Source organism: Malania oleifera, chromosome 9 (genome assembly GCF_029873635.1).
Source record: "Malania oleifera isolate guangnan ecotype guangnan chromosome 9, ASM2987363v1, whole genome shotgun sequence".
NCBI lineage: Eukaryota > Viridiplantae > Streptophyta > Magnoliopsida > Santalales > Ximeniaceae > Malania > Malania oleifera.
This window is the reverse complement of record NC_080425.1, coordinates 17,452,247-17,478,175: the sequence shown is the minus strand read 5'-3', so window position 1 is coordinate 17,478,175 and position 25,929 is coordinate 17,452,247. Positions and strand designations below refer to the sequence as shown.

The 25,929-nt window shown below is 37.0% G+C and overlaps 1 protein-coding gene across 5 annotated transcripts in view; it reads left to right on the top strand.

Moving 5' to 3' along the window:
• LOC131163808 (copper-transporting ATPase PAA1, chloroplastic) overlaps positions 1-25,929 on the top strand; it is a 134,989-nt gene that overhangs the window by 21,807 nt on the left and 87,253 nt on the right. For 3 of the 5 annotated variants that reach the window (XR_009139135.1, XR_009139136.1, XM_058120574.1), the window contains exons 6-9: positions 9,065-9,298; positions 9,569-9,667; positions 9,885-10,034; positions 11,293-11,439. Coding sequence is in view for 3 of the 5 variants with exons in the window: in XM_058120574.1 (XP_057976557.1) it covers positions 9,065-9,298; positions 9,569-9,667; positions 9,885-10,034; positions 11,293-11,439 (630 nt within the window). In the remaining 2 variants the exon portion in view is untranslated. The remainder of the gene's footprint in view (positions 1-9,064; positions 9,299-9,568; positions 9,668-9,884; positions 10,035-11,292; positions 11,440-25,929) is intronic. The other 2 variants (XM_058120576.1, XM_058120575.1) reach the window with 2 other exon arrangements.

The following is a 25,929-nucleotide window of genomic DNA, read 5'->3' as shown; positions in this document are numbered from 1 at the left end:
AGCAAGTGGTCAGATTTCCCTAATCTTGTTAAATAAATCCGAACAGCTTTGACCATTGAACATAGTTCTTTCCATCCAACTTTTGAGTCGTTATTTGTGGCAGCGATGTAGGAATCAAATTTTTGGGATTCATAGATTCCATCCTAGCACTAACAAATCAGCAATCACACCAAAAACAAGAAGAATAATCGAAACTAATCTAGACAATCACAAACTATGTGAAGCACTGACACAACAACAGATGAGGTGAACAACTCACAAATGGATATAGCACTGCCACGGCACTCACAAATCAGCAACCACACTGAAAACAAGAAGAACAATCAATAATCGGGACAATCACAAACTATGTGAAGCATCGACACAACCACGGACGAGGTGAACAACTTACCAACGGATATAGTACTGCCACAGCCTCACAACTGAACATATGAATGCTGCCACGGCTGCAAAAAACTCATAAGGAAGCATTTGCAAACCCTGAACAGAAATGAACAGAATAGCACGAGCGCATGATCGAAGAAGGCTGAATTTTTTACAAAAAACTGGCCTAAGAGCTTGCTAATATAGCCTAAAGAAGGAATCAGAACATGGCAGGGGAAAAAGGAAGAAAAAAGTGATCGGAACTTCACTCATGTGCCGACACTTGGGGTTGGCCCTGCCGGCATTTGGCTAGCACGTGAGGCCATGTGGGGTGTCCTCTAGCGATGAGGTTTTCTAGGGTGGGTCATCCCGGGGGGGGGGGGGGTCTATTTATGGGTATGGTTGGATTTATGAAATATTATGATATGGGTGGAGATGGATTTGGAAAGAATAGCCGTGGGAATGGTGTTTTCTGGAGACGGCTGAGGGGAATAGGGTTTAGGTTGGATCATGCTCTGATACCATGTTAATATTTGATTAAAATGAATGACCTAACTTGAAGATAGGTCTCTTCCTCTATTTATAATACAAATTAAATGCATTCTAATGACAATAATACCCTTACTAACTCTCACTACTTAACATATTAACACACTCAATAATAATACTAAAAGACATATATAACCTCTTAACACCTTCCATTCCTTATTTACGTCAGTTTTGTGCTTAAAAGAGGAGAAAATAGAACTTTGGGCCTTATATTGCCTTCACAAAATCTCTCTTCGCTCTAGGAGGAGTATAGTGCTCTACCGTTGAGAAGAAGTGACGGAACACTCGCCCACCAAAGTGTACTCATGTTTCTTGTTTTGTTAAGATTCAAAAGTTAGATATATTAGTAGTTTTGTTCAATTGTTGTCATTTTTTTAGGTTAATTATTTTTTTATTTTTAATAAGACAAAGAATATGCATGATTTCAATTTTTTTATTATTTTTCCTTGATTCCTTCCCATAGACAGCATAAAGTTCATTATTATTAATATTTCCCAACTTATTCTCTTACTTTTCATTTGTTTAGGGATAGCATACTCATGTAAATATGATTGTTTTTTATTATCAAAATTTAAATGTATTCTATTATTTTGCTTGTTGTTTGTATATCAACATATGCATGTCATTTAGAAATGATTTTGGAAAATTTATTGAATCTTACAATTCAATTTGATTCAATTCTCGATTCTCAAAATTGGAATTTTGATTCACGATTAGAATCTAGATTTGACAACTATGGTCTATAGTAACTATTGCACTCCTCCTCTAGGGTGCACTTTTGCTGATGTTGTAGATGCCCAAACTGACCTTATCGTATATAGGCGTTATGCTTAACTTCTTGTGAAATTTCCTTAATTTATCTTTTAATGTTATACCATTCATCCTGTTAACTAGAAAAACTTTAAAACATCTATGGCCCTATGCATCTCTCTCTCTCTCTCTCTCTCTAACCCTTGTGATAGAGTTCCTCTCCCCCTCTTGTGTGTTCGCTCATCGCTGCAATGAAGATTGATTTTGATTATGATGAAACAAGCGATTCAGATTGAAGGAAAATCCTTCAATTTGCTTTTGGACAAAGGCGAGGTGAGTTGGAATTGTGAGGGGCTTCCCATGCTCATTCCTGGGGGTTCAAAAGGTGAGGGATGGCGAAGCTTTGTGAGTGTTTTTTGTGACCTGGCAAAGGAGGTACGAAAAGATTTGGTTGACATAGTTGCATATGGTCATCCAAGTTTCAGATCGTGGAGGCAGGTTGTGCTAGAAGGTAATAAAGATAGAGGTGAGGGTTGTGATTGTCAAGCCTTCTCTGGAGGTCAAGGTATGGTGGCCGATAGGGAATAGAGGTGCTGTAGGTGTTGTTGTGTGGTTCATATGAACAAAGTTGAGCTTCCGAAGTCAGCAGCAGTTGTTGTTAATTAGACGAAACCAGCCATCGCCAACTAGTTACCAACTAGTTAGTGACTTTCAAAGGATGGAATCATCGCCAACCAATCGGATTTGCTTGAGAAGGTAGCTAGTGTTCTGAAGGAGGAGTCGCTCTTCTCAGAGGTTGCTAGGGCTGCACTCAGACGGGAGGATACAAAGAGACATGGGCCAGGAGGTAGTTTTCTAGTTTTGGACCTAGCCTAACTAATTGATAAGAAGGGTATTTATTTTTTATGAAAAATGGGCCATTTACTTAAGCACGCCCAAGAGGTTTATCTGAGTTGGGCTCTAATGAGGAATCCAAAGGTGGTTCTCATTCCTTGGGTTCTATTCTGAAGGTAAATGGCGAAAGTCAGAATATTGAACAGGGAAATGGGGAATTAGATAAGTGCCGGGTTTCAAGAACAAGAAGGACCAAATTTCAGTCCTTAGAGCTAAGAAAATTAGCAGTGGGAAGGAGGAGGTTAGACATCACGCTCAGTTTCCAGCACTCCAAACTTTGAGTCGAGTTGGTCGAACTCTAGAACGTACCCAAAAAATAAATAGCTTGGGGCTAGAATTAGACTGTGGCATTAAAAATGTAACAATCTTGGAAGAGAGTTCAAAACATGGGGAGGAAAGATGTAAAAACCTAGGGGCAATTATGGGGGCGATTGATGATATCTTGTATCCAAATTTTAACAAATTTGAGGGTAGTAAGGTGTATGCTTGCCAAAAGTTAACTAATGTCGGCATTGAGATGAGGAAGGTATTTATGAGAAAAGAGAAAATTTTGGTGCGACAGGGACAAAGCTTTTAAGGAGAGACTCTAGAGGAGAACTTAGCATAGTGGAAGACTCTTTTACAAAGGAGGAGGTTGGGTGTAGCAATGGAGAAAGGAAAGAAAAGGAGGTTAAGAAATGGGGTAATCTTTTGGATTCAGAAAGTGATGATTTGAGTGAATTTGTCAATGGTGGGGGATTATTGTTGGACGAGATTCAAAAACAATATGGGTACTCTTTTGATTCTTGTGATGAAGCCCCATTGGAATGTTTGGAGGGAGTGTCAATTTTTGAAAATGATGGTTTGGTCAACAATTTATAGTGTAGGGATGTAATATTGCCTAACCCCCATGGAGGAAATTCCCTAGTAGGATTTAGAAGCTCAAGATCTTTTGAAGAAGTTTGATTTAAAGTCGAGTGATATTGGAGGTAATGAGGTTTGCTTGGATGGTGGCAAAAGTCATAAATTTAAGGCTAAAAGAGATTTAGCGAATTTGAAGAGTTCGGTAGATTGTGATAGAAAGGGTTTGAAAGGGATTTTCTTAGTTAATTTAATCTAGTTTCATGGTGTGATCTTCGGATATTTTGCTTTTTTTGTTTTTTCTTTCTTTCCTTTTAGTTTTTCTTGGTAGACTCCGTATACCCGCACATTGTACCTTCTTTTTTCCCCATCTAATATTCTTTCTTTTTATTATATAAAAAAATGTTATACCATTCATCCACCTTAGCATTCTTATTTTGGAAACTTTCACTTTTTGGATATGTTGTTTCTTAGTTGCCTAACATTTTGATTCATATAGTATAGCTAGTTTTTTATAGTCGTCCTATAAACTCTCCTATTAATTTTAAGTGTTTTCTACGACCACACAACACGCCCGACACGCTCTGCTTTTAACTCTATGTATAACATCTTCCTCATTTTCTCTTTCAACTTGCATAATACATCCAAAGGTAGTAGTCCTGTTAATTTCTTAATCATCAAGTTTAATCTTTTTTCTAGTATTTCTCCTACCATGATTGAATTACATTTCATATATCTGTCTTATTTCTACTTATCCTAAAACCTTTAGATTCTAAAGCTTCTCTTCATAATTCTAATTTAGATTCAACTCCATCTCTGGTTTCATCAATCAAGATAATATCATTTGCAAACAACATACAACATGGAAACTTATTTTGAATTCTCCTAGTAAGTTTATTACTAGTGGAAAAGATAAGGGCCCAAAGTAGATCTGTGATGTGCACCTATTGTAATTGGAAATTCCCTAAACTCACCACATGTAGTGCTAATGTTAGTCATTACACGTACATTGTCCTTGATGACGTTAGTATACTGACTACATAATCTTTTTTTTTTTTAAAACCCACCATTGAACTTCCCTAGGTAGCCTATCACAAGCTTTCTTTAAGTCAATAAAATCATATGCAAGTCCTTCATTTTTCTGAACTTCTTCATTAATCTTCTTAATAGATAGCTTTTGTAGTCGATCTCCTAAACATAAACCAAATTGATTTTCTAAGACCCTCGTTTCTAACCTTAGTCTATTCAATTATCCTTTCCTACAATTTCATTGTATGCTACGTAAGTTTGATTCTTGGATAGTTATTACAAATTTGAACATCTCTTTCATTTTTGTATATATGTATTAAAGTGCTCTTGAAGGGGAGCTTAGGCGCAACAGTAAGGTTGTTGCGGTGTGACCTGGAGGTCACGGGTTCGCAACGTGGGAAGCCTCTTGCAACAATGCAAGGTAAGGCTGCATACTATAGACCCATTGTGGTCCGCCCCTTCCCTGGACCCGCACGGGTTCTTTGTGCACCGAGCTGCCCCTTTGTATTAAAGTGCTCTTCTTCCATTCATTTGCCATTTCCGTAGTTTAATTGTGTTAACTGAATTATTGAACATGTAATTCCGTCATCACCTAGTGTCATAGGCCGAACACTTCAAACCTTGTGAAGGATCGTTAGATTGTGCAACATTGGTTATAGCATTCTTGCTTAACTAGTTAGACAAAAGTATGTTGCGGTTTACCACATGAACGAATTCACGACCATTGAATATAAATAAAGAGGAAGCAGTAAACAAGCATGTGGTAAATTGTAAAGCAACATAATTCATTATTCACACCTCCATAGGCAACATATGTTTAGTGAGGGAGGCAAGTAGGATAAACACTTTTATTAAAGCTTGTGAGTTTTACAATGAACATGAACATTCACTCTCCCCTAAAGGGCTTTTTGTGCTCTTCTAGCTCTAGCAGTAGAAAACATTAAACTGACTGAAGAGTCATACTCCCATTTTTGACAAAGGCATTTTCTTACTCAAAGAATAAAACTTACACTACTATTTAAATGATGGTTATCTATTATATGTACACAAGACAAGCGGTTATAGGCAAGCGTAACACCTTGACAAGCTTGGCTCGTGATGTTCTCTCCCACTTATGCAGTTGACGTCCATGCAGACTTTTCTACTAAGCACTCTTCAACTTTTTCTGTGAACATTTCCATGTCTTCCCTTGACATCCAACTGATTTCTTCATCTCCAAGGCCTTTTACTTCACTAAGAACTTATGTTGCTTCTTCCTTGATGACGCAAGCACTCTATTTGCAAGGATGACTTCAACTTCTTATCTGTCATGTTGCAATATCTTTAGTGGTGCTTTGATTTACTAACTTTTGCTTAGCTTGAGGTAGTTGATGTGAAATACAAGATGTACCTTCATCCAAGTTGAAGGATGAACTTTGTAAAAGGTCTTCTCTACTTTAGCTAAGACGGGGATTGGTCCTTTATATTCTTGAAGTAGCCTCCTATTTTGATTGGAGCTTAACAAGCACCAAGTCACCGCATTGAAGTGCAACGAGCTTTTCCCTTGATATGCTTACTTCTTCATCTACTTGAAAGATTTCTCCTTGGGCAATCTTTGCATTTTGTCTCCATTCTTTGATGAAGATATATGCTCTTAGAATTTTTTTTTTTGTAAGGCTCATCTATTGTGTGAGTTAACAATGGCTGTTACAAGCTCAAAAGGACTCTTGATTGTTTTGGGTGTTGAAACAGAACTGAGCCACGTCGAGTAGCTGCACCCAATTCTTTTGGTTGGCAGTGACAAAATGGCGCAGGTACTCTAGTAGCCTATTGAATCTATCCATTTATCCATATTTTTGTGGATGGTAGCTCGAAGAGATGTCAAGCTGTGAATCAAGGATTCTAAGAAGTTGTGCAGAAAAGTTTCCTATGAATCTTGTGTCTTAGTCTCAAACAAGGTCTTGGGAAACACGTCAATTCTTTATCACATGTTTGAAAGAAAAAATTGGCTGTCTCCTTTGTCGAACACTATTTCAATGTGGGTATGAAAGTATCATACTTCGAAAACCTTTCTATAACCACGAGTGTAGACCCTGCATTCTGGACTTTGGGCAGGTTGGTGTTGAAGTCAAGGGACACACTCTCCTACGGTCTTGTTGGTATTTGAGAAGGCTCCAACAGTCCTGCGATCTTCTTCTGCTTGACCTTGTTTTGTTGGTAGGTGAGAGAAGTTCATGTGTACTCAATCAACTCATCACACATGTGGCCAGTAGTACCTCTACTTCAACCATAGCAGATAAAAGCCTTGATTATAAAGGGGACTTTGGCCATCCAAATGGATCTATAAAGAGGAAAACAAGAATTAGATCTTCTAAAAAAATCACAAAAAGATTTGCAAGAATAAACCCCCTGAAGGATCCAAAGACCAAGACTAGGTACCTTCCTTTAAAGAAAAATGACAGTTATTTGACAAGACTAGCAAAGAGGATAGCTCAACCATCTCCCTATTGTTCAACGACCTATGAAAATGAAAATCCCAAAAAGAGATTTTATTATTTATTTTATTTTAATTAATTTAAATTTAAATTTAATAAATAAATTATCTACTCCATTTGACTAGTTAGGGCTTGAATTTCGGCCCACAAGTAATTAAATTCATGATAGGAGGACCATTTATAAGGACCCCACACATTGAAACCACCAATCTAGATGGATGATACCAAAACCTTTGTATTCTTGTGGGATAGTGCTCTCCATTGTGCTTGTTCAACTAATAATTTGCAACCAAAGGCCCTAATGAGCAGAGAGAGGGGACCAACATTTTTGAAGTTTGCAAGTTGAGATGAACAAACTGATAATGCAATTGCAGAGATTCACTGTAGATGACAGGCCAGGCAATTACTGGACATATGTTAAAAGTTGAAACTGAATCTTCACCACCATCATTAGTGGAGTCCACGAGACTCATGCCCTTCACCAATCACTTTCCACGATAGGAGATCCTGGAAAATACTATGTGTACGCTAAAATGTTGTTGAACAATTTAAGGATTCAGTAATTTGACTTGCAGAAAGTAAGCAGAATGGAAACTTCACAACGTATAAGACAGAAGAAATATATGATTAGAAGAAATGTTAGTTGCACGAATACCAGATGCCAACGATGTGGAACCATGAGTAAGAGCAACTGGAAAACTAGGTGGGGAGTTCACAATCACAATGGAAGGCAACAGAAGGGGGTTACGTGTCATATGGTCTGAAGGATTCAAGGTCCAGAATCATTCACCATGTACATGGATGTAGCTGGGCAGCAGAAGGCGTACTTGTCTGGGCCAAGGTAGTGGTAGGTGGAGAAGGCTTAGTTTTTTGGCTTGAAGCTGCTGATACTCTTCTTTTAGCATAATCTGGCAAATGGAGTTTGTGTAGTATCACAGGCTGAAGTGTTATCATGCTATGTAGCTTGATTAGCTAAAGGACAAAAGTCAAGGTCCCAAGAAAAAACATAACCTATGTAGCCTCTCTTTTACAGAATTTATACTAATGAAGTTAGGGGTTCCTCTGCCTCTACCATGACCCCCACCAGTGTCACAATTTCCTGTTTGGTCATGTCATCCGCCATGGCCTCTAGCACAAGCCCTTTGTATGGGGGTATCAGATACAGCCGAGGCTATTTTCTCTGCATGGGAAGATGCAGAGGAGAGTGGCATACCGTTATCAGATGAGCTTGTTTGACAAAGATGACAATTGAATTCTTGTTGCAAAGGAAGTTTAAAACAATCCAATATTTGTGAGTGGATAGGCTTATATTCACCAGGAAGACAGCATGGGAAACAGGCAACACATAGCAGCTAACACATTCCGCATATGGCTTGATGCAAATTAAGTTCCTGACCCTTACCATGTTGTGGGCAGGTTTCCAGAGAGGGAGGGAGGGAGGGAGGGAGGGAGGGAGAGATTAATTTAAGCTACAGAAGAGAATTTGACAAATGCTTTCTATTTATAACAGGTTGTGATTGGAAAAATACAAATAACACCTTTATGAATAATAAATCAAAACTTTCATCAACCTATCCTAGATGCAGCATAATGTCAAGTTCTTTAGTCATATTGGGTGATATGCACTTTCTGAGGGCTCTGCCAGTTTGATTCTTATCATGTTTCTGCTCAGTTAGTCATCATAATAAAGCTGCCCATCTTTTCTGCGTGATTCTTAAATAATGTAAACTCATGCGTGAAACATGATTATACCAAACTCTCCAATTTAACACATTGTATTTTGTTAGAACCAATTATATTTAAATTTGTGAAGAATGCATCAATTTCTTTACTCATATAATTGATCCAGGTGAGCCCTGTTGGATCTTGGATGCTTTTATTATTAATATTGGAGTTTTTTTTAATCTCATCTACTCCAAATAAATTTGTTAGAAGGCATTATTTGAACTAAACTAAATGCTAATGTTGACTTCAATCTTGTGATTGGCATTTAATTAATTAGAATAAATGGTATTCTTCATCTTCTCTCTGCACTTCACTTTTCAGATAGAGTTTTATTTTGGTAGAAGACAAAGGATAAACATGGCTGTCGGATTGGTGACTAGGCATGGAAATGACAAAATCAACTGATGTTGCAATCTTGTTGAATGAAATTGTTCATGCAGGGCTGGAAGGCATTTTTTGAGGAACCAATTATGTTGATAGCATTTGTCTTATTAGGAAGGAATCTCGAACAGAGAGCTAAAATTAAAGCCACTAGTGACATGACAGGCCTTCTGAGTATTTTGCCATCTAAAGCTCGTCTTTTGATGAATAATGATGCCACAGAGTCGAGCTCAACTGTTGAAGTTCCCTGTAACAGTCTCTCTGTTGGTGACAATATTGTTGTACTACCTGGAGTAAGTAAAATATACTCAATGTTCAGTATATTATCTTGTGTCATCCTCGTCTTTTCTTCCACATGCACAGAATCTTCTAAGAGTTTTTTCTGGTCAATTTGGTGTTTATGTAGGATGTTGACTTTAATATTTTTCTTTCCTAGTGCAAAAGTCAGATTCTTGTCTGTTTACAATGTTCATGAAGAAATTACAAATGGTGGCATATTTTTGTTATTATATTTAATTAGCCTACTATTTGAATCTTTTGACACATGTTCTTCATTGGTTTAGGACCGTGTGCCTGCTGATGGAATTGTCAGAGCTGGGAGAAGCACGGTTAATGAGTCAAGTTTCACAGGGGAGCCTTTGCCAGTGACAAAATTACCTGGGGTAACTTTCCTCGACAATGTTCAAACAATTTAGTTATTCATGATGCTCTGATGGCATCTATCAGTGAGATTGTATGCTTTTATTTACATGTATATTTCTTTGTTGGGGGGCGGGGGGGCTGTTGGCTTACAATGTATGGGGTTTTAATTTCGTTTTTTAATAGCTTTTTTTCTTTCTTGGTATAATACAGTAGTGGATATTATGTTGTCTGTACTAGGCTGAAGTTGCAGCGGGAAGTATAAACCTGAATGGAACACTTACAGTTCAAGTACAAAGGCCTGGAGGTGAGACTGCTATGGGAGACATTGTCCGTCTAGTGGAAGAAGCACAGAGTAGGGAAGCACCTGTACAGCGGTTGGCCGACAAGGTCCTCTTTTGTTTATCTTAGTTCTTTGCTTTGAGTATTGTTGCAACAGTGCTAAAAAAATACTTTGATTAGCTTGGGGACATTTGAAGCTTTTTTTTTTTTTGATTTGATGTTTGTTTTACCTTAGGATTATATGCTGCAGTGTATCTTCCTTCATACAAATATTTCAAGTGAATAATTATGTTTTTGCTGGGTGTTGCTTTTGATCACTACTAACACACATTTAGACTAGAACGCTGCTTGAGTTCGTGTTGGGCTATTGCTAAATGCTCCATTAGAACAGTGTTCTGTTAGGTGGAGACAATCATTTTCTATTAGCTGTGGCTTTGATAGCTTTTGTAGGGAGTGCTGCTTTTTGGTGAAGGTTGTTTTTAGGCAAAAAAGCTATTGTTGTGCCACACAAGACCTATGTGGTTATCATCAAGTTGTCTTGAGTTCAACTGATGGGAAGTTTTTTTCTTTTGGCTATGGTAACCACACTAATTTCTTTCTGAAAATCCGGCGTAAATAAATTTAACCTTAATGGTGGTCTCGTAGGATTTATATTGTTATCTTATTCTTAGGTCTGATTGAAGCTAAGTTTTTTGTTTATTTTATTTATTTATTATTATTATTTTTTGGTCTTTGCTTGACAGTATACTCATACTATGTAGGAGTGAGTTTCTTTCCTTTAAATTGGACACAGGGAATTTGTATTCTTATTGTCATTTAACTGTGGGATAAACTAATTAGAGGCCAGTTGAGATTATCTAATTGGCTGTTCAAACTAAATATTTGCAATTAACAGAAGAAAAATGCACATTTATTTTTATTTTTTTGTTTGGTCAAAAGAGTATATTTTATTATGTGGTTACAGTAGCACAAATCACACAACAGAATCCTTGAGAAATGAAGGAATAATATGATTAACTATATTTTCATGTGAGGCTAAAAGGGTAGCTTTTCTTATTTCCTTTCATTTATTGGTTTTAATATTTTAGTTATTTTTTATTTGTATTTCGTCTTTGAACCAAAAATTTGAATTCATTCGAGAAAATAATTTTTCTTCAGCTACCCTTGTAAAAATTTTGTTGAATATGCTTTTTTATCGCACCAATTGCTTTCTGCATAAAGTTGGACCAATCTTTACTGATTAAAATGGCTGAAAAATGTTCTATTTTATAGGAAAGAATTTATTGCCTTCTGTAAGGATAGCATGTATTTTGCTGTTACTGTCATATCTAGTTACTTGTCAGGACTTTGAATTTGTCTCACCCAGGTGGCTGGGCACTTCACTTTTGGCGTAATGGCACTCTCTGCCGCAACCTTCATGTTCTGGAATCATTTTGGTGCAAGAATTCTACCTGCTGCTGTTCAACAAGGAGGCCAAATTTCATTGGCATTGCAGCTCTCTTGCAGTGTTCTGGTACTATGCTCTGGAGTTAAATGATTGTCTGTTTTTAAGGATGGTTTTAAGAAGTTTTCAACTCCGGGGAAAATAATATTTGTTTAAAGAGTGACCTTTTCCTGCTGTTCTGTTAATTTACTTCTACCTTCTAGGCAACTGCATCACGAAATTTTCAACTCCAAATAAACTAATTTATGTTGAACAAGATGGACCTTTAAATGGACGTCTGTTGATTACTTCCACCAAGCAAATCCCATCAATTCTTAAGTGATCTTTCTGGTTCAGCTAAATGAATCATGTTTAAACATTTATTTGTTGTTTTTCAAAAATGTCCTCACACCACACAATGGCACTGATTGTTGATTGTTGTGGTGTTTGTCATTTGATTTTTGGTTTAGCAATGGTTAATGGAACAAAAAGGAAAATCTTGCTTGAATAATCACAGATAAAGCACCTGGATTTGTGCAATGTACAAGTGCTCCATATCCTATCCTATAAAAAAGCACAGGATGTCAACCCTTGCAATGATTGAGCTCCTTGGCTGGACTGGATTGCAAAGGAGAACTTTCCCAAATCATGAATTTGTAAAATAGATTAAATTGAGTTAAAAGTTTTATTTTCCTTATTAATATTGTCTAGCATTAGTTTCTCACTGGCTTTTATGTTTTCTAGACTATTTCTACTGTTAGCACTCATTTTATAATGACAAGGTCACCTAATGTCCGACTGTAGCATGGGCCAGTTTCATTCAATCTTAAGAACCGGCTCAACAAGCTTGGACTGACTATAGCTGTACTGCAGTAGCTAGAATTTTGGTCCTGGACATTTTGTTGGTTTCATGGATGTATGCTATTGAAGGATTAGCTAAACAAAGTTTAGAGAATAATGGGTGTTGGGCTTGTTTCAAAAGTAAGGGCATGTATTCTGAGAGAATATTGACTTCATTTGGAAAAGGGCACAAGCTGGCTTAGAACTATTTCAATGCTGATTCAGGAACAGCTTGATACTGCTAAAAGCTTGGAGGTGGTGGGTTCTTGGCAGCTGGCTACTAACCAGGCAATTCATTGTGCATTGAATGATACTTCCTTGTATATATCTTTTGATGTTTCTTTTGACGAAAGAAAGCAGATGTAGATACTGTTGTAAATGCTAGAGTGGCGGCAGGTCTTTGTTTAGGCATTTTTATTTTATTGTTGTTGAAAAGTTTAGGTTAGAGGGTTTTGTTCTTTAAAGGATATTTCTATCTACTTGTGCATAAATTTTATTATAAATAGAGTGAGACACAGCCACACTGGCATCTCACGGTTTCTCTCATTCTTCTGTATCTGTCTCTCTTTTCCCCTTTACCTTCTCTACCATGATACTCAACTTGGTATCAGGGCCAAAACCCTAATCCTAACTCTACTTCCAAAAAAAGTGCCCACTTTAGCTTTCCAATAGGTCACTGCAGCACCACAGACCAGTGTACCTCCCCTGGGCGAGCACAACCCCTCAAGAAATTTGGGGTTTTGATAATTTTAAGGTTGTCAATTTGGAGTTTTTTTTTTTTTGGCTGTGATTTCATTGTCTTTTTTTGTTTTTTTTTTTTCTAATTCGGACCAGGTGCATTTCTGATGTCTTTTGCTGTGATTCTTCCTTTGATTGAAGTTATCTGGAGTTTGTGAATTAATCCCTAGCAGTGGTTTGTCTTGATTCAGTCACAGATGCAATTTGTGTATCCAAATAGCAGATCTGGGTGAACTTTCTTGTTCTGTGTGTGTTCCAGTCAAGCACTGAAGTTTGTATATGCTATGTTTGTGCGACGTCGACCAATAATAGTTGAAGCAATATTAGTGTCTGTTTTTTGTTCAGTACAATGTCATGCTATTTTCTCCCAGCTAGTGCAAATGTGTTTGAGTTCTCTCATGGAGTCCAAGAACCTTATGCAAAATTCTGTGCCTACCTTTCTACCTCCATAAATTACTACCAATAAGTTGAATGGTAGTAATCATGCATGCTAGTTGAAGGGTGTTTTAAATTTATCTTACTGGTCAAGTTAAGCATCATCATCTAACTCATGAAGCTCCTATGTATAAAGAGAAGCAGGATGTATGAAGATGCACAAATTGTTTGTTATGGAACTCTATGGTACACATTCGGAAACATGTAGGGAGATAGGTAATTTTGGAAAGTTATGATTTATTAGTAATTTAACAATGATGTATGATGAGGGCGGGGTTTGGATCAATGGTAAGGTTGCTCCTTTTTGACTAGTTGGTCATGGGGTTGAGTCCAAGGAAATAGTCCCTTCGCATAAAAAGCAATGGGTAAGGCTGCATGTATTGTAACGGCCCTCCCCCTAACCTTGCCAAGTGGGATGCTTGTGGCCTGGGGACATGATGTATGATCTCTCGAGAGACTTCTTTGAGTTGTGACAAGAAGAAAAATCGTTATAGAATATTTTTCGAGATGAAATGGGTATGTCAGGAGTTGAATGTTCTTTGGTAGCTGTTATGTTCAGGAAATGTAGAAACAGAGGGAGCAGATGCTTGTACTCAAGTTTTTAGCTGGTTTTGAATAGAATTCGATTTAGTGCAACTCAAATCTTAGGATTCAAGCTTCCCTCATTTGCATAACCTTGTTCTTGGGTACTTTTGAGGCTTGATATGAAGTGTTGGTCCACAACCTAACATCTTAATCTTTTAGATAAAGTGTTAACCTAACATGGTATCAGAGCCATGGTTGCTATTTGGTCCTGGGTTCTAGTCTTGTTGCCCTCATTTATTGTTTGTTTGTTAACAATTATCATATTCTTTGTAATGGGTGTTATTTATCATTGGTTTATCTCTCCACATGCAATTAAGCTGCTCGAGTGGGAGAGTGTTTGGGCTTGGCTCACAACCTAACAGCTTAAGCTTTTAGGTGATGTAGTAATTTTATAGGTACTTCGTTCTTCTACTAGAGGTAGTTCTAGAGATGGTTTGTTGCATGATCATGGTGATACTATTGAACAGTCTGAACTAGCAACTTAATCTTGACATAAGGTGACCAGTCCAGCGGTGGTAAAGCCTTCGGGAGTAGAGATGGATGTGCTAGAGGTTCTCCTTGCCAGTTTATTTACTTAAGTTTGGAGAATTATAATCTTAACTTGTTACGAGACTTGATTGGTAGACCATCTCAGATTGCTAATGCTGCGGCATTTGATCTTTGGAATCTGGTTATCTACTCCAGATAATTTGGACCAGAAAACTAGACTAGTATTAAGGATCACTATACTCAGTTCACTATGAAATAGCACACTTGAGCATATCTTCATACTACATCCTTGGTCCAGCTAGGTAAACCCATTTGTCTGTATTTCCCTTGGTTTTCTCCTCCAGACTGTACCTTTGCTCAGTGGCTCGGCATGCAAAATGACAGGATCAATTGATGTTGTGATTTCACTTAGAGGAAAACTCTCTTCGGAACAAAGTTATCAAAAGTAAACTTGACATGCAGGTAAATGGGTGGGATGCAAATTTGAGAACAATATTTTCTTTTTAGATTCCTTGAATGTTCAATTTCCTGGTCTATTCTCTCTTCATCCCTTCCACCAAATTTGTTTTGGGTAAATGTTTCTCGAGCTCGCTCAGGAAGACATTTGGTTGGTTGATTATGTGTTTTCGTCTCTTATCCTTGTCTCTATCATCCTTCTTCGGTGCATAATGTTGTCATTTCTTCTTTTTGATCTCAACAGTTATAGTATCTCCTAGGATATCAATTTTTATAGATCTTTTAATGATAGGGAGGTGGAGGAGCTCTTTTCTTTATTGTTGTTTTTGGAGGGTTGTTGCCCTTCCTTTGTTGGGTCATGGGTTTTAGATTCTTTATGGGTTTATTCCTGTAAATCATTTTTTTTTTTCTTTTTTTTTCTGCTTTTTGATAATTCAACTGGAGCAAACATGTCCTTCCTGTGTCATTGTAGTATTAAGGCCAAATCTCCTCTAAGATTAAAGCTTTTATTTGTTTGGTTGTTCTTGAAAGAGTTAACGCCAACAATCACAGTAGGAGGCCTTTGAAGTTTCAAGGCTTTATCAACAGATCTATGCGCTTTATCTATCCATTTTTTTTTTTTTTTTTCGTTTGTATTGTTTTTCACTGGAAGGTTTGGGCTAATGTTGTTTGGTTTATTTGGAGAGAACTTGGTTTGTCTGGAGTCAGTTGAGGATTTTCTGGCTATGTCCTTTTTAAGATTTGGTATGAGCAGATATGGCTTGACTTTGTGGGGATTTGTGGTTTTTGCGTTGTTTGGGGAATTTGATTTTCTGCAGCTATTTATTTTAATGGAGCTTATTTTTTTTTGGATCTACAGCGGGATTGACAAGTCTTGTTATTTTGAGTAAGCTTTTTTCTTTTGTTGTTATTTTTACTTCATTGGAGTATTTCTTATGCTCCTTGTACATTCTTTGTTCTTTATTGGAATCTCTTCTTTTTGTCTGTGTGCGTGTGTGAATCATATGCCTTGTACTTCTAAATTTTTTCTAACCTTCATCATTCAGAATCACTTCCTAATGTTACTTTTGCCAATGAATCTTTCACTTCTATTATTGGCATTGATACTTTGTCAATGAATCTTCTACTTCATATGGTCATGTTGGGACTGTGAAGTCTACTTCCTTTTTTTAGTCTTCTGTTTTATACACTCTTCTTTTTCATTTAACCTCCTTTCTTATTTTATAATGGTTCAGGATTTGAAGATCAAGGAGATGATTAGTGGAGGACATGAATCCAAACACTATGCTCTTTGTTACTTTGATTTATTTCCCTCTCTTGCTGTTTGTTTTGCTTAAGCTCACCATTGCAAATTTATTGTCATCTTGAACATCGTTCCTTGAAGAAGTTAAAATAGTTGTTACCTGTTTTGAGTCACTTGTAAATTTTTGAGTGTGAATCATGTCAATTAGGAAAGCATCATCATGTTCCTTTTGCTTTTTGAGTAAAGTAACAGGCGCCAAATCTCTTTTAGTTAGTTCATTCTAATGTTTTGGGCCTTATGTTACTTCAAATGCTGTTTCAATATTATCTCACATTTGTGGGTAGTTATTTAAGAACTACATGCCTTCATACAATGAAAAAATTGTTGAGTTATTTTCTATTTTTTGTGTGGTTTGATATGAAGTACAGGCTTAGTTCAGCTTATGTGTTTGTATATTTCGTAGTGATAATACCCAGAAGTATATCTTTACACCTTTTTGTCATGATTGATTCTGGCATGACTAATTTTGCATGGTTTATTAGTCATCTTTTCTCATACTCGACAACCGAGTGGAGGTCTCACACTCCACAACTGGGGCCTTCAGTATTTTACAATCAAAGGTGCTTGATTCTGTGGTAAAGTTTCTAGTAAGTTCAGTCAAGTTTTGTCTTGGTTGAAGGAGCTTCAGTCTGGGATTGGTGCATGCTGTTATTTTGAGGGGAGAATAGTTATGAAAATCGGCACACGCAAAAGGGATTGAAATGTAATAATGATGTTACTTTTTGTATGGAAGGTCAATTTAACACTGCAAATGATTCTACTGGGGATGAGTAAGGCAAGGATGATTAGTGTGTTGAAGAGGCGAGTAGATGATTCAGAGGACAGTGGTTTTCAACTTTTGAACTCGATGCAGTAGTGGTTTCATACTGGATGAAGTACCTCGAACAATATGGTTTTGAATATTCAATCTTAGATAGGGCTTAAATGCAGAATCTTGAGATTGCTCAAAATGCTATGGATGAAATGGAAATTAAAGACCAGGACAACATTCTTATACATGATTTTGTGTTACTGCTCCGAACCAAGAAGCTGAATCTTCTTTTGCTTTTTAGATGAAATGAATCTTCTTCTGTTGATGATCATATTAAGGAGCAGGAATCAGGATAGTGCTGATTGCAAGTGTAAAATGTTGCGCATAAGACAAAACCAAGATGGAATTAAAATGGGGGTTTGGCAGCATTTTGGATAAAACGGAGTGAGAAGTTGGGGAGTGGGGAAAGGGTTCCTCTTGGTGATCTGCAACACTCAAGCCTTGACACTAGTAGGAGAGAGCAGGTAATGGTGGTGATGATTAATAGCAGGTTAATGGTGGAACTCAGCAGAAGTCTTCTCAAATTAGGGCTTAGGGTTCTAATTAAGGTGCTTCATGGAGGAGGGTGATTCAATCTGAGAATAGATCGCATCAGGGTTTTGAGAAAAAAAAAAAATTACTCTGCTGATTTGAACCAATTGCACATTAAAAATTTGCTAAAAAGGAATGGTGATGGAGCTTCTCAATTGTGGAGATCTATCAGATGCTGTGAATGGTTCTGGCAGAAGAAGGTAAAGGATGGAGAAATTGTTGAGGGTAGAAAATGAAGAGAATTGGCAGATGAGGAGTGTGGATTTGATAATGCTTTTTGGGGTGATGGAGTATTGTTAGATGATTTATCTCCCCTTTATGGTTGCAATAGAGTGACAGAGGACCAACTACAGCTTTAGGCCATCCATTCGGCAGACTATGTTAGGCATGATTTAGGAAATTGTGTTTGTATTTTTTCATTTAGCAATGAAACCAAACCAAAAATAAAGATTCGAAATTTCTACCCTTAAAACGATAACTAAGAATTTATTCGAAGTTAGGTCAAATATTTATATTTGTGTTTTAAACTATGCAGATATAGTTATTTGGAGAACTATCTCAGTTGGTACTTGGTAGACAAACTTTGTCAAAAATAAAGATTCGAAATTTATACCCTTAAAACAATAACTATGGATTTGTTCCAAGTTAGGTCTAATATTTATATTTTGTGTTTATTCATAATTTAGACATAACATTAAAGTACTAATCTAGTGAGTTGGAATGAGCCAATGAGGTTTGTTGATCTAAAAAACAGGGGGGTTTGGGTCTTGACAAGTTGTTGTCTAAAAACACCGCGCTTCTAGCTAAATGGCTATGGTGCTTTCCTATAGAAGAATCATCCCTTTGGTATAAAGTGATAAGAAGTAAGTTTGGGATGGATGAGAACGGGTGGGATACCAATGCTAATTTAAGATGCTCTTTGGGGAATCCATGGAGGTCCATTTCTTATATTTATTCTTCTTTCACCCCTCACACTAAGCCTGATGGGGAGGGGTTCTCATTCATTTCTGGAGAGACCCTTGGCTGAGAAATGCACCATTTTCTACTTCTTTCCCATGTCTCATTCATATAAGTTTTGAACAAAATAAAGCCATTTCCTTTTTTGTTGGTGAATTGAGTAGTTCTCTGGTTTCCTGAAATCTTCATTTTAGGAGACCTCTGAACGATAGGGAGATGGTGGAATTGTCATCTTTGTTATCTTTATTGAGTGGGAGTAACCTTTCTTTGGGGAGGGACACTCATTCTTGGTCTTTGGACCAGTCGAGTGTTCTCTTGCAAATCTTTTTTTTGAACTTTTGATTTGCTCCAACTCTTCTTTCTCGTTTTATTCTACTATTTGTAAGGCTAAGGTGCCCCCTAAAATAAAGGCTTTCACTTGGTTGGCTGTGCAGCTGTGCTTATTAAGATAAATACGAATAACTTGATGCAAATTGGGAGACCTATCACCTATGAAGGCTTTCTCTCCTGATGTATGTGTTCTCTGTTACAAGAACTCCTAGACAACTTCTCAACTTTTTTTTGCAATGTGAACTTGCTTGGAGTATATGGAATATGCTTTTTGGCGATTTCCCTCCCTAAGTGGCTCAGGTAGTAACTACTTTCCAGGAAAAATGAACGATGGAATACACTATTGTGGTAGCCAAAACGGCAGCTTCTCCTGCTACATTACAATACCTTGTCCCTTAGACAGGAGCAGCTATGGCTGAATATTTTATGTACCGCGAAAGACACACTTCAATCATTTATGATGATCTCTCCAAACAAGCGCAAGCTTATCGCCAAATGTCTCTTCAATTACGAAGACCACCCGGTTGAAGCTTGTCCAGGAGATGTTTTTTATTTGCTTCACGCCTTTTGGAAAGAGCTGCTAAATCAAGTTCTTGTTTAGGTGCCGAATGCTCCATAGATAGTTCAAATTGGATAGGAACAATAATCCAAAATTTAAATAATATAATATTAATTAAATTTGTATATGTATACAAAACAAATATTTACTTTATAGAAAGGTCTTGAATGTTGTACTAAAATTGTAATCCGTAAAAATTCTATATGATTTTGAGAAAGCCGCTATGGTGAAATCGTAGACACGCTGCTCTTAGGAGGCAGTGCTAGAGCATCTTGGTTTGAGTCCGCGTGGCGGCATAGCAAAGCATCTTCTAAAATAAATGAGTACACTAAAAAACATTAAATTACTAATAAAAAAAAGTGATGAAATAAGTAATCAAAAATTGGGATTCATTCAAATTAGGGCTTTTAATAAAACATCTCAACTAGTCTAGCCTCTCAAAATTTTATGAAATTTTCATAAAATATTTAAAGAAATGACATTTTCTAGGGTTGAGCTTTAAGGTGAAGCATGAAGGCAAATTTATGATGGCATGTGCAAACTGCTAGGGAGATGGGCAGAACTATCACTCATGTAGGCTGTGCATTGTCCAGTGACTCGAGCAGGCAACTGCATGTAGTGTGAGGGACAGTAGGAGAAGGACGAAGCTGGGAAGCACTGCTGGGGTTGAAGGTCTGATGCTTTGACCTTGGAGGCAAAACTCAGATGGGCTATTGTGAGAGTGAGGATTGAGGTTTACCTGCTTTTCTTTTTCCTCTCTCTCTCTCTTTCTCTCTCTCTCTCTCTCTTAATAATTTTTTTTATTTGACGTATTACCAATGCATAAGTAAGTTGAGTGGTTGCAATTACCAAAAAAATTTCCTTGTTTTACACTAATTATATTTATATACTATGAGGGGCTTTTGGTCAATTGAGTGGGGGGTATAGCTCGCTCAAGCCAATGTTGATCCGGCCCTGAGCATAAATTGATAGTAGAAGACGTTGCAATGGGGGTAAGAGAAAACAGCATTGGAGGTTGAGGTGGTAGCATGGGATAGTTCAGCATATGGTTTAACAGAAGCTGCAGCCCTACATAGAATGGAATGGCAAAACTGAGTGTGTTGTGAACACCCAATACTTGGAATGAATCCTTAGTTATTGTTTTAAGGGTAAAAAAGCTTTGTATTTGTAGAATTATTAGATATCTGTCGGCCTTTTTTAGTGGCTGATCTTTAGGAGATTTACAGCGAACAAATCAGTTGATTTGTTAGCTATTTTTGGTTCCATGATCCTTGGGGATTTGGGTAGCATGTGAAAGTGATGGTGTAATCCCAAGAGGGGGGTGAATTGGGTGTTTTAAAATTTTAACGCGCGGAAGCTTAATTAATTTTAAAACTTATTTACCACATGCTCTAACTGTTTCAATCACCACGTAAATCTAAGCAGTGAACAACTATACCAATCAACAATCCTAAATATGAAATCAAAACACAAGATTTATTATTTCTCCAGAAAATTAATATTGGTAACAAGATATTTAACCAACCAAATATTATTCTTGTATTTGAACAACCAATCAATCAATAATTAATTATCTCAGCAGATTAAATCAATTCTGAATTTTCAGCTACAGCAGCGTTTGATCTCAATAGATGTTTAAATCATTCAATACATCCACAAATCAAACTAAGCATTCATGTCATTCCCAAATCACAATAACTCATTCACAGCAGATGATTATCAATATATATAAGTGCAAGAAAGTAAAGAGATAAAGGGAAAGAACACAAAGATTTTTTACAAGGTTCGGCAACATGCCTACGTCCTTGCCTCAAACAACCTGCTGTGAGGATTTCCTTAACTCTCTCCGTTCAATAGGTGGAGTTTCCTCTCTCCTTTCAGTAGGTGGAACACCTCTCACCTTTCAATAGGTGGAGACACCTCTCAAGCAAGAATACCCTCTTGCTTGGCCAATTCTATCCCCGAATCAATCGTTTATAAACAAGTAACAGCAGCAGATTTTCGTACAAGATGAAACTCTCTCAACAATAAGTTGCAACGAAGCTCAAGATATTTCTAGGTTTTCTGGATTGAAATATATGATAACGAAGAGCAAAAACCAGAAAATATTTTCAGCAATTGAAGAACGGCGCACAGCAGCTATAGGAAGATAAAATCAATGTGATTTTGTGCGAATAGGTTGCCTTAACAAGATTAGGGTTGCCCTTAAATAGTTGAGTTTGAAATCTGACCGTTTGCCCAAAGTTTGGAAACAATATCTTTTGAAAACGAAAAGAAATCGTGCTGTTTGTAACTTAAATCGCGCACTTCGGTTGACTGAACTGGTAGTTCGGTTTCCCAAACCAATTAAAAACATAAATTTCAAACAAGAAGTAGCCTTTCGGTCGACTTAACTTGAGGTTCGGTCGCCTGAACCTGTTGGTAGACTTTGAAAAGATATTTTCCGAGTTATGGAAATAGGTCTCTTAGCCAAATTTGTTTATCCTATGAGCTTCATAAACAATCTTAAAATTGAGAAGTACTTACATAAGACTTCTAATACAATTAATAAGAAATAAATTCTAAGTTCTCATGTCTTGAAGCTTTAACTTCATCCAAGCTTTAGCCAATCTCCATTTAGCTTTTATTCTTCGTGGCTTTTAAGCTTTAAATAAGATCCATTGTGCTTGTGAGTTATGATTCCTGTAAATTCACTTGAAGCACAATTAAATTCCTTAGTTTGTCATTATCAAAACCGAGATTAAGCCTTATTAGGCCAACAATCTCCTCCTTTTTGATGATGACAAATAAGGAGCAAAATAAGGTAGCCTTGATAAGGCTCCCCCTCACAATAAGCATAATCATAATGTAAATGAAAAAATTTCAGTATTCTCCCCCTTAGGAAAATACAAGTATGTTTTCAATACGAATATATTTTCAGTAAGAGTATATTTTCAATACAAGCAGCATATTTGCTATTTGATTTCACATATTTGCAATTTGCTTTCATTCATTTAGCTTGTTCTCTTAGTTCATATTATACACAGCAAGTACACATACATATAGTTCTCCCAGTATGTTGTTCTTCCCCATACATGTTGTTCTCTCTCTTTTATCATGTGAACATATGAAAATTTCATTCATTTTGCTTGTTTTCCCAGTTCATAATGTTCTCCCCCAATTCATGGTATATAGTATCAGTACATATTAGTACATATGCTATCAGTACATATCAGTACATATGCTTGTTATGTTATCAGTACATATATTTATTTCTTTCTTTTGACATATGAACATATGAAAATAATCATGTATTTTGCTGTTCTCCCCCTTTTGACATCAGCAAAAAGGATACTCAATAAAAACATATATAGCAAAACATAAGTTCACCAAATGTCCAACATGCAGTTCACATATTCAGTATTGCTCAACCACATTATATAATGGTTTTAGATAAAGCATATAGCAATATATACATACATCATATGTTGAAGCTGTTTCCAAAACAAAACAAAATAATTACTACCTGAGTTATAATGTTTCAAAGAAATTTTTAAACAACAACAACTCTCATCTAGTCTTTCTCAGTCGCATCGTCACCGGATGAGCTGTCGTCCTCCTCATCATCGTCGTCCTCTTCACTTGAACTTGCTGCCATGGGAGCTTTCCCTCTGGATGAGGAACCACTACCCGTGTTGCTTTCAATTCGAGCGAATCGTTGATCAAAGGAGCTAAAATTGGATTGGAAGGTTTGCTAGCGCCGTGGAGAGCAAAAAAAGTCCACAGACCGCCGAATTGACACTGAGTAAAATCTCCTTGTGCTTTGGGACCCCATAGTAACAACAAAGAATGTGCTAAACTATTAGCAGGAGTAGAAATAGCGGGAAGTGCATTAAATTTGGAATCTATATCTACATGAATATCACTATATTGCGCATCCATATCTCGACGATAACCAGAAAACCAAATAGGAGGATCAGTAGCAGCACCAAAATGAGCAGGTGGCACTTCATGGGATGGGTCATTCCTATGTTCTTGTTCATGTCCCGCCTCTTTTTGTACATTTATATTATCTCTCGGGGGTGGACGATATTTGGGAATCCAACCTAGTGCTCTAGAATACTCATATCCCTTTAGCTTTATGGTGGTCAATGAGAATTGATCCGAGGTTTTCCTTTTAAGAAAGAGAGTTGAAGAACTAGCTAGGCCTAGGTTCTCAAAAATAAGGTTCAAAATCCCTCCATAAGGGAGTATAACCCGTCTAGTCTTTTCTTTAGTGTTTATCCATTTTAGTATCAGGGTAGGAAGATCCAAACGCTTGCCTTTATAAATGCACCACATAACAAAACAGTCTAGATAGGAAATATGGTCTCTCGAACCACTCCTAGGTAGAATATTATATGTTAAAAGCAAGTGAATGATCTTTGTGTCAAGAGTGAGCTGCCTATACAAAGGCGGATGACCAAAAGCTGCTGGCTATTCATATAAAATAAGGGGCAAAAATTCTTGGGGTGTAAACCCTTGTTCCATTAACCAGGTTTGTCGTATGTTTGGACATTAAAACTCCCCATACTGAATTCTAAATCATTCCGCTATTGTTTGTGGGGTTAATGCAATAGCTTTGTTCATGATTTGGGTTGTGTATATATTTCCTCCTTTCATAAGTTTGCGTAAAATATACGAACTAGGTTTGGATACACGCCCTTGGTTTGATAAGAAATAAAACCCAACCTAGAATAGCGAACATCTGAAGAATATAGGGAAAATTTGCTTCCATAAAATGCATATCTAAAACCTTACCAAGAATGGGTTCTACAGATCGAAGATGTTCGTTGTAGAGTCTCTTTGCACTTGGAGTCAAGAGCCAACGGGTGATTTGCTCTGTGTCGTTTTGGCCCGAAGACTTGTTTTTGTGAGCAACTTGCTTTGTCTCTGATATGAGCTAAGAAAATTGAAAAACTTGAGCGTGAGAAGCAAGATCTAGGCTTAGATATGAAGTTTTGGAGCAAAAACGAGGGTTAGAAGCTTTGAAGGGGGTAGGATGCAACTTCAGGTGAGAGAGATACAGAGTTTGGGTGGCTGAAGTGCTTAAAAGTTAGGGTTTTTCATGAAAATAAGAATTTATATATGCACAGTTCGGTCGCCTGAACTACACGTTCGGTCGTCCGAACTTCCTATATATTGAAAAACCTTAACATAGTAAGCATTCGGTCGTCTAAACAGAATGTTCAGTCGTCCAAATTCTTTTGTTGACACATTTTAAGATGTCAATCGCCCGAATTGCTTGTAACTCTCAGCGACTAGTCTAATTGAGGGTTCGGTCCACTGACCTATACCCTTTGGTCGCCCAAAGTCTTGAGATTTTCTTAAATAACTCAAATTTTTTTCCAAAATACTCAAATTAATGAACAACTTTTCCTCAAACTATTTCCTTAGCATGCAATAGGCCTAATTCATGTCTTATTGAAATGAAATGGTCCTTTTGAAGAGGTTTCGTGAATATATCAGCCCATTTTTCATCTGTGCTCGCAAATTCAAGAATAATATCTTCCTTTTGCACATGATCTCTACAGAAATGATGTCTCATGTCGATATGCTTAGTCCTTGAGTGAGATATCGAATTTTTGGATATGTTAATGGCGCTAGTATTATCACATTTTATAGGCACAACCTCATATTCCAAATTATAGTCTTTAAGTTGTTGCTTCATATAGAACGTTTGAGCACAGCAACTACTTACAACAGCATATTCAGCTTTAGAGGTAGATGATGCCACGAAATTTTGTTTCTTGGAAAACCAAGATACCAGAGAGCGTCCTAAGAAGTGACATGTACCACTTGTACTTTTACGGTTAATTTTGCACCCGGCATAGTCCGCATCACAGTAGCTGATCATTTCAAAGGATGTATCCTTATGATACCATAAACCTAAGTCTATAGTACCTATCAAATAACTTAAAATCCTTTTAACAACAATTGATTGTGATTCCTTAGGTGATGCTTGAAATCTAGCACACATACAAACGCTGAACATAATGTCTGGTCCACTGGCTGTTAAGTAGAGCAAACTACCAATCATACCTCGGTAGTATTTTACATCTATCAGTTTTCCTTGCTCATCTTTATCAAGACTAATAGAGGTGCTCATTGGTGTTCCCAATGCCTTGCCACCTTCTAGATTAAATTTCTTGAGCAAGTCTTTTATATACTTAGATTGGTTTATGAAAGTTCCATTTTTGACTTGTTTGATTTGAAAACCAAGAATGTATGTCAGTTCGCCCATCATGCTCATCTCAAACTCATCTTGCATGCATGTAGCAAACTCTTTGCATAAATTCTCATGTGTAGCACCAAATATGATATCATCAACATTGATTTGAATGATAAGCATATCATTGGCTTGGATTTTGATGAAGAGAGTACTATCCATCTTTCCTCTTGAGAAACCATTTTCTAATAGAAAGCTACTTAATCTCTCATACCAAGCTCTAGGAGTTTGTTTTAAACCATATAAGGCTTTTGTCAATTTATACACATGATTTGGAAAATGGAAGTCTTCCAAACCTG